General features: G+C 42.8%; 1 protein-coding gene across 1 annotated transcript in view; it reads right to left on the reverse strand.

The window, feature by feature from the left end:
* FMN1 (formin 1) overlaps positions 1 to 14,756 on the reverse strand; it is a 321,102-nt gene that overhangs the window by 169,071 nt on the left and 137,275 nt on the right. Inside the window, 5 exon segments of the mRNA XM_024133632.2 lie at positions 1,010 to 1,069; positions 2,178 to 2,324; positions 4,026 to 4,155; positions 11,533 to 11,621; positions 13,551 to 13,612. Of these exon segments, the coding sequence (XP_023989400.1) occupies positions 1,010 to 1,069; positions 2,178 to 2,324; positions 4,026 to 4,155; positions 11,533 to 11,621; positions 13,551 to 13,612 (488 nt within the window).

Genomic DNA, 14,756 nt, shown 5'->3' on the forward strand with positions numbered 1-14,756 from the left:
GTGGATATTTACAGTACATTCAACTCAGCAAGTATTTATCAAGCACCTACATTACAAACATGAAAAAAGAGACAACAAAGAGTTCTGGACCTCAAGGAGCAATGCCGGGAAGCTAGGTAATTGCTCAATGATATCTATATACAGGGGAATAATAAACCTGGTGGTAGATACATTGACAACAGTTAGATAAACCCACCAGGAGGGTAGGAGAGATGACTAAAGACTTGATCAGTGCTTAACTTGTCTTCTGCATGAAACTGTAGGCCTTTTGAAAACGAGGCCCTGGAATCTTTACTTTTCTTCCCTTGGTACCTAGGAAAAACTCTGCTTCTGTGGATAGTTAAGCGGGACTCCTGACAACATTTCCCTGAGACTTTTTCCATTTATTGACTGCTAGGTTTCTCAACAACTTACAATAGTACCTCTTTCTTCTCAAAGCTAGGACTCCTTGTTCTCGATTTAATGAGAAGGAATAAAACCAGAAAATTGCGCTCAGGTGGATTCTCACAGAAATTTTTATTTCTAATGGCCCGATGTAATCTAAGCAGAGCAGATGGATTTCAAATTCCACGTCTTTAACTTGTTCACAGATGAACACTGCTGATAAAGTATTGGGTATTATTGCATCTTAAGTTCCTAAATTTTGGTCTGCATCCCAGAATCTAGTTTCAAATATAACCAGTTACTGAATGGATATGGGTTTCACAGAGACCCTCACAATCTGGTCAGAAGGCACTGAGATGACTGGGGGTCTCTTTGAAGCTGTGTTATACAGTGGATTAAGAGTCAGTAGATTTGTGCCACTGAATAATGCTTCTCTTTACAAGAGTCAACTAAACTCTCTTGGCTCCAGTGTTCCCATCTGTAAACCAAGGAAGCTGGAGAGCTCTCAAATTCTATGTTGGACTTGAAATTCATCCATCCATCCAGCATCCAATTTCTGAATGCCAGCAATGTGCAGGAGCTGAAACCCCATTAGTGTAGTTTTCCACATAACGCTATTTCTTACCTGATCATAGTAACGCAGGTAATATTTCACAACGTAGTCCACCAGATTAATCCCATTATCCTAGGTTTAAAAGAGAAGTTTAAATGAATATCATTCACATGAGACTCTGCCATATTAGATAGTCAAAGAGCTGAAATCTCACTCTGTAACTCTAATACCTTTAATTTGTGATACCTGGTCCTAATTTTGTTTGAGACTGGCGAGACTGTCCTCTTTCCTCCTTGTCCCATTCATTTTTATGGCATCTACACAAAGAAATGACACTACACTGTTCCTTGATGGGGGGGGAACCCCAAGAGGTAATCCATAAGGCCCTCTGAGGTAATGGCTAAGACAAGCACCAGCCAACCAAAAGACTGTCTCAATACTTTCAGGCATAAAGCCAAGAAGGGAGGGGGTAGGGGAGTTGCTAAAGGGAACCAGAGAGTAGAACAGAAGACCATCCCTCCCTTCCCACCTTTCAAAAAATGTGTGTTCTTACTGGCGTGAAAAACAATCAAGGCGGCTTAAAAGGAACACCCTGCCACTTTATGACCCTGGGACTCCAGGGGAGAGCAGGCCCTCCCACAAGGCAGCCTTTGTGTCTTGTTCACGTGGGTCTAATTCTAATTTGCCTGTGTGTTTCCCCTCCCTCCACTCCCCCTGCCCCCCCAGGGGACGCCTAGATATGGGCTGGTTGTTTCTAAAGAGGTAGCTCTGCAGGGTGTGGAGCCAAGTGATAATCAGGCTCAGAGGGTTTGACAGTAGACCCCCAGCCCAATTGTTGTGGACCAGAGAATAATTCAAACTGCTCAGCTCCCTTGGTGAGTCAGCATTGCTCTCTACTTAGGAGTGAGTAAATTACAAGTAGCTAACACCAAATTCAAGCAGACTCAAGCCTTGTGCTATGGCTAATACTGTACGCTATCTGCTTTATTCTCTCACGGCAGTTCAACATCTAACTGTGTGCTTTCGAGCAAATGAATGTTGGGGATTTTGTCATCAAAAGAAGATGAAGCATGAAAACCCTGTCTTTATTCAAAAGAAAGCAAAGAAAAAAATGTACTGTTAGGGGGAGGATAGAGATGAACGGAACAACCAGGAACACTTTTTTTTTTTTTTAAACTGAAGGTATACAAGGAAAATAATGACAGATCACAGACCTCCGTTATGAAAAATAAATAAATACCCGACTTTTGACGTCCTTGAGTTTGGGCAGAATTTCTAAGCTATACCCGTCTGCTTGTCCCCGAGTCCTATTTCCTCCATTCATATAGTTTCCAAAAGCCAGAATGAGAGCCAAAATATCCTTCACACTCTTCATTTGCAGCAAGCCCTGGGAAGGCAAATGCCAATTATTATGCGGCTGAACTCCAAACGCACTTATGTTCATTCAACAACAAATATTCACTGAGCACTTGATAGGCTGTTTGCTGGCCTGTTGCCAACTGGATTTATAGTTGGTGAAATGGAAAATACACTTCACTAAGCCATAAGTGTCTTAAAAAATATGTTAACAGCCATCATTTTTTCATCCTTTCAATGAATTACAAACTGCGCATGTTCTAATACTGAATATTAAATATTAGTTTTTGTATTTCTATTTGAGCCAGTTTTACTTTTTAAATACTTATTTTAAAGGATTTAGAAATTGAAAAAAGATAGTTGTTACAGTTAGGCTTTGTATTGGACGGCTTCTAAGTAGGAAGGGGTTTAAGATCATTTGAGGATCTGGTTTTGGACTATGTATCTATATAAACAGCACAGTTAAATGTAGGGTAGATACAATAGCAAGCCTATACTTCCTTATCCCTGGAAATAATCCTCAGAGGTGAACTACAGAATCCTCATAGGTGAATACAATAATGTATTTCAAGGTCATAGGCTATGTTTATTAAGTGTTTGCTGATTTGTCTATTAACTTTTACTATTTGTCTATTAATTTCAACCTGCTTGGGGTTTTCTTCAGCTCCCCATCTCATTTGTTTTTCCTCTCTCTCTCGTTCTTTTGCTCCAAGCGCAAATTTTCAAATTGATACTTTTCCCCTTCTCTACAGTTTTAGTCGACTTTATTTTCTTTTATTTTAGGGTAAGAAAGAAAACCAGGTGCAGCTCTAGGACGACCTCTGCTCCTGCCTTGTAGGGTGTTATTAGAGGGTGCATATTATATACCTTGGTAATATTTATGCTTTCTTTAGTGAAATCTTTTATATTTTAGAAGGAAAAAACCCCATGCCTTCAGATAAGCAACTAAACATTACAGTATTTGTGGAGGATCATCATGTGGTGAAGGATGTGCGTCATTGGGAGAAAAAGCCACGTTCAAGAATTTAACTTTAGGGCTTCCCTGGTGGCGCAGTGGTTGAGAGTCCGCCTGCCGATGCAGGGGACGCGGGTTCGTGTCCCGGTCTGGGGGGTTCCCGCATGCCGCAAAGCGGCTGGGCCCGTGAGCCATGGCCGCTGAGCCTGCGCTCCGCGACGGGAGAGGCCACAACCGTGAGAGGCAAAAAAAAAAAAAGAAATTTAACTTTATAACGAACACCAGTGTGGTAAAGCCAACAAAAACTTATCAGCCCATCACTCATTATCACAATCATTGATTTCATTTATCAAGTCTCTAGAATATTTTTATTTTACTATGTAAACACATTTCAGATGATCCAATGCATTGGTCTAAGGCAAATCTCTTTTTGCAATCTAGACAGTCAGAATGGAAAACACACTATACTATTTAGGTTGGTTTTAAGTGGCCAGAATGTACATTGGGAGGTATTTGGAATACGTGAGAAGAAATCTGTAAAAGTGTCATTTTTTTCTCCCTCTTTCTCCTCTGTCAATCTGCATCTCCTTCTTTCTTACTCACTCACCTGCATGCACGCTCACACGGGATAATCGTCACAGTCATACTCAGGAAAACACACAATCTTAAGTCCACAATATTTCTGCAAAGGGACTCGAGTTGATCTTTCCCACTCCCCACTCCCTCCTTTACCCCCAAGGAGGGCAAAGCTATCTTTGAATTGGACAGCAAACATACCTTAGAAGCTCGTGTGATGATCTCTACCTTTCGATGCACAGCAGTAATGCCCTCAGAAAAGACAGATCTGAAGATTATACACTGGGCACGTTCAGCAAAATTAGGGATCTGGGCTAACTCGTGTAAAAATCTGTAAAAATTAAGAATGAATCATCTGACTTCACATATAATCACAAGGAAAATTAAAAGACAGCAGAAAGAGATTCATCATGAGAGCATTCCTTGTTTGACAATGTTAATTGAACAATTATAAAAGGCATCAAACAGGCACACTCAGGGGACTCCAAGGGTATGTGCTCTACTGTTGACAACAAAGCCACTTTTAAAAATGGGTTTCCATATATCACCTCACACCTGTCAGAATGGCTATCATTAAAAAGAACACAAATAACAAATGTTGGCGAGGATGTGGAGAAAAGGGAACCCTCGTACACTGTTGGTGGGAATGTAAATGGGTGCAGCCACTGTGGAAAACAGTACGGAGGTTTCTCAAAAAAAAAACTAAATATAGAGCTACTATATGACCCAGCAACTCCACTCCAAAAAAAAAAAAAAAAAAACAAAATCCAAAAAAGACAAAAACACTAATTTGGAAAGATACATGCACCCCAACAGTCACAGCAGCATTATTTACAACTGCTAAGATATGGAAGCAACCTAAGCACCCATTGACAGATGAGTGGATAAAGAAGATGTGGTATATGTATATATTCATACACACACATACTTATACACACACAATGGAATACTACTCAGCCATAAAAAAGAATGAAATTTTGCTATTTGCAGCAACATGGATGGACTTGGAGGGCATTAGGCTAAGTGAAATAAGTCAGACAAAGACAAATACTGTATGAATCACTTATATGTGGAATCTAAAAAATACACCAAAATAGTGAATGTAACAAAAAAGAAGCAGACTCACAGATACAGAGAATTAGTGGTTACCAGTCATGGCGGGAGGGGCCATATAAGGGTAGGGAAGTGGAAGGTACAAACTATTGAGTATAAGATAGGCTCAAAGATATATTGTACAACGCAGGGGATATAGCCAACATTTTGTAATACCTGTAAATGAAAAATAACCTTTAAAAATTGTATAAAAAATTTTAAAAATTAAAAAAAAATAAAATGGGTTTCTATAATGGTGAGCAAACATATGATGTATAAATTAAGAACAGAAAGTTAATGCAAGTATACTGAACCATGTGAAGCTATCTGTCTCTTGCTCCCAAGTAAGACTAAACCGAAATGGAAAGCATTAATCTTTAGTGTTTGGAAAAAAAAAAAAAATACACAATAGACTCCCTTTATAATGCAGCATTCTCTAATGGTGTATTAACACAGGCTAAGTAAGGGGAAGACTTGAGGCAAATGTCTATAGACAAGTGAAAAAATAATCTTGTTCTGAAGTTAGATTACTATTTTTGTTGTTGTTGTTCAAACAATTATAATAATCTATAATGATTCTATTCTGCAGGTATTTGTTTACTTTTCCACAACAACTTACCTACACAGACAGGACTGCATAGCTCCATGCTTGGAACAAAGGAGGCACTCATTAAGTGGGCACAATCTAAAGTTTCTTAAAAACTATGGCAAGACAGATCTTAAAAGCTAAAGGTGAGTACTGACCTACACACAGAAGCTCACTGTCTGAGCAGCTGGGCACTGGTGCCCTTTGCAAAATTAAGTTGGAAGAGCTACATATCCTCTAGGCCAACCACCCGAGGTAGGGATCTACACTAAAATGGATGGAAAGAGTTGGGCATGAATTTAGAAAAGGAGAGAATCCACTAAAAGCTTTTAAATCCATTTGGGGGTTGAAACGATGATTAACTGATAGTTCTGAAAGTCTCGGTCAAACCATAACATCATTACCTTGCTATTTTGTAACCTCTTACCAAGAATGCTTTTACCTAGGAGCAAAGCTGGAGCCCCCTTCTCTCCGTAACCAAAGACATTTACTTAGCTAATACTCTGTGCCTCTTTTAGGGACACTTGGGTTTTAATAAAATTCTAATAATCAGCTGTTTTTCTTATTTATCCTACAACCAGGTCATAATCCTTTTTTTTTTTCCCCCTAAATGACACTGAGAGGAAGCAAAGAATGCCCATAAAAGAAAATATACCTTTGCTTTAAGGTTCTGTAACTCTGATTATTATGAAAACCATGTGATGGGATATAAAAGTGGAAACCCAAAGGAATTCTGAATTAGGACAAGATGAAAAAATTACACTCTATATGTGAATTGTTTCTTTGTAAAATTAGTATTAAACCACTGATTCATTTATGACTGAAATCAGGGGTATCACCAGTTCTCACAAACATGAGCGGTAAAAAGCTTGTGGGACTGGAGGCATTTGGTCCTGTAGTGAGTCTTGGGAACTTTTACTTATTCAGATGCTGCTGAGAGCTACCTCAAGTGTAGCACCCTGCATTTCTCCCTTTCCAAATGCAACCATGAAACACTATTCCCTAAGTAGGACCCAGATCCCTGAGTGGGTAACACTTCCTCGTTTAAATGAACACAGTGAGTGAAGAGTTGATGGAGAGAATATACAGATCAACACCCCAGCTTACCAGCAAGGTCTTAGATGAGAAGACGGAAATGCTCTATAAAACAATTACTTATAACTCAACTCCAAAAAAAGGAGGTTTAGGACCAACATGAGGAGACGAGCCCATAGGTTCAAGCAATTTGTGTTACCCAGAAAAAAGAGTAAAATAGAACTACAAGGTTCCCTGGGATCAAAGCTTTACTGGAACTAGGGCTTGCGCTAGGAAGGCTCTCAGAGAATCTTAAAGACCCAATGTTCTGTGTATGGAGAAGGGGCCGAAGCACATATCCAGAGTTGGAAGGGGGAGGGAAATTCAGAAATTTCACAATACTTTTGGATAGAACTGTAGGGAATGTGTCACCAAAAATACCAGAGCATCAGTCACCAAGAATTTTAGTGTCTTTAGATGTGTATGAAGCATTTACAGTGTGTCAGGCACCATGCTAAGACCTGAGGACAGAATTTAACTTAAACACAATTCCTTCTTGATCACCTGAGAAATAAATCCACAGCTACCACGAGTGTGGTGAGTGCTCTCGGTGATGGGGCCTAAAATAGGAGCTATGGAAGCCATACGCAGGGCATCAGAGTCAGAGCCCTGGAGGGACCATGTCAGCCAAGGTTTCCGGGAGCCCTCTGGTCCTTGTGCAGGACACACGTAAGAAACTGCCAGCGAGAGCCTGGACAGGCTGAATGACATTCATGGGGAAAGGTGAGAAGAAGCTAAAATGGGGCTTTGTGTTCTAAAATAAAGAGTTCAAGCTTTTTCTGAATGAATGAAGGGTTTTAAACAGAGGAGTGAAACTTTCAGCTTTTTGTTTTAGAAAATCGCCCTTGCAATGGCTCGGCTGATCGATCGGAAGTGATGGCAGATCTGAGGCCGGGAGCAGCTGGAATATTCTAAGGGGGAACGAGAGAGGGCCTGCAGTGTGGATGCTGAGGGGTGAATGGCGAGAAAGCGACTGAGGCTGCCAGACCCAATGTAGCTGACCCATCCCACGGGATGCTGAGAAGAGTCCAGGATGACTGGTGGGTCTGGGGCCTGGTCACCTGGTAGAAGGTGAAGATACAAAATACTAGAGAAGCAAATTTGGGAAAAACAAAGTCTCGAGAAAGCACCATGTCCCATTTATCTGAGAAAGTACCAGAAGTACAGGTTACCTCAAAGGCTATGAAGTGTCTAATATCTTATCTCCCACATGTGGGTTTTTTGTTTTGTTTTTTTTTTGTGTGTGTGTGGTATGCGGGCCTCCCTCTGCCGTGGCCTCTCCCGTTGCGGAGGACAGGCTCCGGACGCGCAGGCTCAGCGGCCACGGCTCACGGGCCCAGCCGCTCCGCGGCACGTGGGATCCTCCCGGACCGGGGCACGAACCCGCGTCCCCTGCATCGGCAGGCGGATTCTCAACCACTGCGCCACCAGGGAAGCCCCCACATGTGGGTTTTATACTCTACCCATAAGGGCAGGGGTAAGCACTCTTTTACACATCCCCAAGGAGAGGGTCTTGGGCATTATTAGGCCATGGTACTTATGAATATTTAGGGCCTGATTTCCTTTTGGACTAGTCTAACTTTATACCCTAGGGCCAGAGATAGAAAGGACTAAATACCCCCAAAGATCCACTGACCAGGGACCTTCCTCTCTTTTCCTTAAGGCAGGCTGATCTTCCTAGGATGGACTGTAACTACAGCCGGTACATAGCAGAAGCATTCTGTACCTCACAGTACGTGGGTCACACGTCCACAGCAACTCGGCTGTCAGGTGGATTGATGCAACGGGCCCACTGTTTTCAAGGGACTAACATGTGGTTTATCATTCCTCAAAGCCCTGAATGATATCATTTCAGGTGTCTGTGCATGCTGTAACCTATGTTCCTCCATAGAGAAGGACGCTAACAGAGCCTTGTTTCAACGTCAATATGTCTTCTTTTGGGGGATCCCAAGGCAGCTGTGGGCCTCAGTGGAGCATCCCAATAGGCTGTATATGGTGTCCTCACCTTAGGCGACAAAAAGCACACATCAGCCCTAATCAAACCCAGTACAGCCTCCCCTCGCCTCACCACCATCCCAAGGAGCGTGTGAACAGAGTTGAGGACCATTGCTGAAGGGAGTGGTTCTCAGACAGCCTGGTCCCAAGCAGATGACACCTCTGTGGGAAATGGCTTCCTAAATCTGGCCCTGCGGCGCAAGAAAGCTGATGAGGTGAGTGAGGAGGGCAGCCTCTTCAGGCTCTGATTTAAAGCCTGGGCACCACAGTAATCTCAAGAAACTGCAATGCTGAAACTATATGTGATTCTTATTTTCCAGTATGCAAAACATGCTTATAGTCAACTCACTTGGAACTAATGGCTAATCAGTTGCCAGAAAATCAGACCCTGGCATGAATCTAACAAATGCTACACTGTGCAGGAGGTCAGGAGTAAAGGTGAAAATCACTCAGTCCTGGAGGCCCTACCTCTCTAGGCCTCACCTTCTAGCAGCTGAGCCCAAGCATATCACCAGGACAACATGACCATCTTCTCTGCTGTCACTGAGAGCTTAGCATGTTCAAGAAGCCCTTACAATGACCATTTACAAACTTTAAAAACACTCTTCCATCCAGATCATCAGTAGAGAAAGCAGGAGAACTTTAATAAGTCATCTGTTAATTACCTGCTGCCATTATCCTGTGTCCTGGCAATTAACCTCGAAAAATAATGCTAGAAAGGCATTAACACAGGAAGGAAAAGGGGAACCCTTCCAGGAGCAGGGACCCACGGTTCATTTTACCAAGTGGGCCATTCCATAGTTTAGAGCAGGGGTTGGTGAATTACAGTCCCCAGGCCAAATTCAGCCCATCATTTGTTTTTGTATGGCCCATCAGCTAAGAATGGTTTTCACATTTTTAAATGGTTGAAAAAAAATCAACCATTTAAACATTAATATTAATTAATATTAATCAAATATTAACCAGGATAATATTTTGTGACATGTAAAATGATATGACATTCAAATTTCAGCGTCCATAAATAAACTGTTATTGGCGCACAGCCATGCCCATTTGTTTATGTATTGTCTGTGCTTGCTTCTGCACAACAACGGTTGACTTGAGTAGTTCCAGCAGATTGTAATGGCTCACAAAGCCTAAAGTACTTACTACCGGGTCCTTTATAGGAAAAGTTTACCAACTCTGGGCTTGGAGTATCATTGCTTAACATGGCATAGTTGGCATTACCCAAATGCTTGATAGGCCCTCTTGTCCCTGTTATGGACTGAATGTTTGTGTTCCCCCCCCCCCACAAATCCCTAAGTTGAAATCCTAACCCCCAAAGTGATGGTAATAAGAAGTAGGGCCTTTAGGAAGTAATTAGGTCATGAGGGTTGAGCCCCTCACGAGTGGGGTTAGTGCCCTTCGGAGAAGAGACACAAGCACTTGCTTCCCCTCCCTGCTCTCTGCCATGTGAAGATACAAAGGGAAGTTGGCAGTCTGCAGCCTGGAAGAGGGTGCTCACCAGAACCTAACCATGCTGGCACCTGGATCTCAGACTTCCAGCCTCAGGAACTGTGAGAAATAAAATTCTGCTGTTGATAAGTCACCCAGTTTAGGATACTTTGTTATAGCAGCCCAAACTGACTAAGACAGTTCTCAAATACTCCTCATGGCCTTGTGTCTAAATATCCCATTATTAGTCACTTCATTTTCGGTCGTCAGCACCTTAGTGGGAATGAATTTATTATATTAGGAGACAAGACTTGGGAGTGGACCACGGGATGGGTCGGGATGGGGGTTGGTAAGGACGGGGGTCTCAAGTCGATGGAACAGAAGGGCAGGGGAGAGCCCATCTGCATTGATTCACAATATTCCTAGGCTTCATGAACTAACTTTGGGTGTGTGTTGTGGGGAGAGCCCTGGCATATGCTCCATGTGACAGCCAGTCATCTCAGGGTCCCCAAATTATCATAAAAGTTTGTCAATTACTGAGTAAACCGAGAAATTCCTCACCCAGTCACTGAAAGATGTTTTTTCTGGACCTGAATACCCCGGCTTCCAAGGGGAGTGGGGCATTTTAGAGGAACCAAGGGCAAGGTGTGAAGGTTTCAGTATAAGCGACTGACCCTTGAATGTCTCTGGGGCTGACTTGTTACCCTAAACCCAGTCAATTTCCTCTTTGTTTCCTATTCCTTGCCTCATCTCCAGGCTGAGAAGCACAGCCTGCATTGGGCAGGAAGCACTCAAGGTAGCCGCAAGCTAAGCAGCCCTCTGTCCACTCGGGACCCATCCCACATTCTCACAGAGTCCTTAGGGCTGCAGAGCCCCAGAAGGTTATCCATGGTTTGTAGACCCCAAGAGCCCAGCCAAGGACAAGAGTCACTCAGTTATGCACTAGAGTTCTGGGCTTTCAAAGAGTGTGGAACACCCCAAGCTAGAGAGCAGACACCTCCAGATAGTGACTGGAGAGGAGCACAAGCACATGCAAAGGGAGGATGAAAAAGTCACATCGAAATTGGGCACAGCAGGTAGAGAATTTGGGGAGAAAGCTGGCACATTCAGCCTACATTGACTGGATACAATATTTAGGAAAATCAAGTTGAATTCTGTGACTCTGACATCATCCCTTTTAACGGCATCAGCAGAACCTTAAACAGAGCAGTAACCTCTCCCTTCCCTCAGTTACCCTTTGGGCCAGAATGTTTAGTCTAGGAGGAATTAACAAGTTGCTAGGACAAGAAAAGGGGAGCCATGAGGGGTGGGGTGGGGGTGTTGAGACATGATATCCAGCAGCACAAGTCTCCCGGCTGCCTTTCCCGGCAGTCAGGTCATATTCTGCTGCATGCAGGAGGTCCCAGGAATGACGCTGCTGTGACTTAGCTTGGCACGGTTGAGATTTGGTTATTCGGAGCCAGGAGGCAGGAAGACAGGGACGGCCCTTCTCCTTTTGTTAACAGAAAAGTGTTTAAGCATCCTTACTGCTCAGGTTTATCCAGCAGCTTCAATTCTTCCTCTTTGGATGTCTCATAATACTTTCTTATTTTAACGAGTTCATCCTCTTGGGCTCTCTGTGTTGAAATGGAAACAAAACACACACACAAAGTGAGCAGTGAGAATCTGTCTAAAGCAGTGTGGCTCAGGGTGTGGTCTCTGGGCTAGCAACATCAGCGCCAGCTGTCGCTAGTTAGAAATGCCCATTGTTGGCCCTACCCCGGGTATAAGACACTCCAGAGGGAGGGCTCAGCAAGCCCTCCAGGTGATTCTGAGGCATGCTAATGTTTGGGAATTACTGGCTAAACTGAATGGTCATAACAAGTGACCTTAGCTGGACACAGAAGCCAGGACATTTGATTGCTACCCTATGAATCCCCTGTGTCCTTCCCTGTAAGATAGGATAAGGGTCAAGTTGTCCTTAGCATTTGCCTTCTTCATCCTCAGAACCGAACAGCCCTCCTAACTTATGTAGGCTCCTGATTTTTCAATTTCTGGTCAGCAGGTTCTCTCTTTCTGAATTTTCTAAGCATTCGTTATCTGCACCACTGATTTTGGCATTTAGTCCCATACTTTCTCCGTTTGCGCAACTATGTCAGTTGTATGTAGCTTACCTCTACTGTAAGCTAACAAGTACCAATCATGTGCACAGTCCTGAGCCCGAGGTAACAACTAAAAGCATCCTAGAAGGCACTTTGCCTTTTACAAAGTCCTCCGACATCAAGTAGCGCATCCTCGTTTTAAAGATGACTCCACCGAGGCTTACACTAAGTACCCGGCAGAGAGCCTGACTTGGAACACCTTTCTTCCACAATACCATGATGCCCTCCAGGTATTCAACAAATGTGCCATTAGCTCCCGATGGCCTAGGATTTGTGCACCTTCTTTATTAACGAAAGCCTTCCTGATAGAAACATGGGAAGTTCCCATCCAGTCGTACCAAACAGTTCCTGATATACACAAAGGATGTAGAAATGTGAAGGGAATTGGCAATCCTGCTAGGCTGGATTATCACACTATGGAAATTTTCTCTGAGACACTTAAGGTCCCAGGGGACCTAAGTATTGAAATGAAATCGTTTTTTGAGCTCGGTAATCATAGCATCATGCTATAGAGCTCCGGGTAGCTTCCTGGGAACCAGCATTACTTCAGTAAAGAGACTCTGTTTCAGTCTATGTTTTCAAATCCTAACAGAGTCAGCGAACCCGAACAGTTAACAATTATGGGAATTGTGACTCTCCTGTGTCATCTTCTCAAGAAAGCCTGACAATTATGCTGGTTATCTCCACATATAATCCACATTTGAAGACCATATATGTGTACAGCGCTGTTTATTTTCAAAATACACTGCTACTGCTGCATATACTGAATTCTCTTTTAATACTCACAAAAATCATGTCGAGCCCATTATAATCCCTATTGTACTGATAAACAGGTTTAAGGAATTTAACTGGCCTGAGACCACTCAGCAGTAAATGGTAGAGCTCGACCTCAAACCTGAAAGTATCTCACTCTCCATCCAAAACACCCACCCACCATCCTCTACTATTTCCCACGATCAATGCCGTCAGCTCACTTGGGCTAAAAGTAATCATCCAAGCTGGTAACAGCATCCCCATTCCTCAGAGGATGACACTGGTGTACACCAGTGTTAAGCTGGTAACTTAGCTTCATGCACTCTGATTGCAAGCCACAGGGCTGGGCTGGGTTCCACAGCACAGAACTGCCCTCCCTTGCAAAAGAAATCTACTAACCCAGATACCACAGTGGGCGCTCAAGAACCTAGTGCTTTCCTCATATGCCCACTCTCATTTGAGCTTGCATTTCTGTGCCTTAATCTCTTCCATGCAATGTCACAATTCCCACTGCCAAAGAACATGAATGGCTCAGTGACTTTTCAGGCGGAAGGAGTCACATATAACCATTTTCTAGACATTAACTTTTTTTTAAGTCAGTTAAGATACAAAAATCTGGCAACTCTGGCTCTGTAGGTGTTTGATACTCACGTTTTCATATAAGGCCGCCAGGGTTTCCAGATCAACCACAGAATCATCCACGTTAAAAATGGCTGCCGAGCCCCCAAAGAGAAAAAGGAAAAGGGTAAGAGGTTAGACTGGACTCCCCTGCACTCACATTTACTCCATGTCTAGCTTCCAATCAATATAACATTGCCCCCTCTCACACAGGTTGTCTTTCAGCTCGTTCCCGCTCCCTTTCCTTTTGCACCAGGGGCCCCCGTGAAAGAAACCGAAATGGTTCCGATCACTGGCCTGAGCCTTGGCCCTGCCTGGTTTAATTCCTCAAGCTCTGCATCCTTTCTGCAGTTTAATTTAGGCTCCACAGGAGAAGTGTTTGTGCTTTAAAACTAAATCAGTTTGTAGGTTTGAAACACAAGGTTAAATCTTTCTTCCCGGCTGGTAATTGAAGAGATTTAGTACCTGATGCACCAGAACTGACTCTTGCCCGTTACCAGGAAGAGAAAGAGAAAAATAGACGATGTTGGCAAATTAAATGAATTCAGGCATGTGATTTCAGGCACCTTTCCATGGCCGCTGCAAACATCTTGTTTGGATTAAAGAGACAAGAAAAAGCAATAATTGCATCAATGGCAAATTAAGATTATGGAAACCTCCCATGAGCCAGTCTTAAGGCAAGTTCTCATTCCCATGGTTTTATTTGGATCCTACTTGCTGTTCTGTATGTTAAATAAGTTATTTAGCTCTTAACTAATATGCCTGTGATTTCATCTAGAGAGATTCCTTCCCATATATACCAGCATACAAACATTGAGATTTTAAAGCCTTAATGGATTTGGCAATCAAAGTGCTTGAAATAGGCAGCTCCACATCTTTAAATAATTATTCAAAACTAATAAGGTTTGTTCCCTCAACCCCACCTCCCTTCTCTGACTTTACATTGTGAAATTAACCAGCACGCTAGTAAATTTTCCCCGTGGCAGGCTAATTAATTTTATTAAACCAACCAGTAATATTTAGAATGCCTTAAAATTCTGCTCGTCAACCACTGTTCTGTTCATTGGCACTACACCACGGTTTTTGGAGAAGGTAGGGATCAAGGTAAAGGGCAGGTTGCTTTCAAATTGTTTTGCTTCTTCTGTGGTTTAGAATCACATGAACCCCTTTATACAATTTTAATAAACTTAATTAACGGAGCTAGGATCATGTAACTTCACAGAACACCGAGAAATGTAC

Source organism: Physeter macrocephalus, chromosome 11 (assembly GCF_002837175.3).
Source record: "Physeter macrocephalus isolate SW-GA chromosome 11, ASM283717v5, whole genome shotgun sequence".
Classification (NCBI taxonomy): Eukaryota; Metazoa; Chordata; class Mammalia; order Artiodactyla; family Physeteridae; genus Physeter; species Physeter macrocephalus.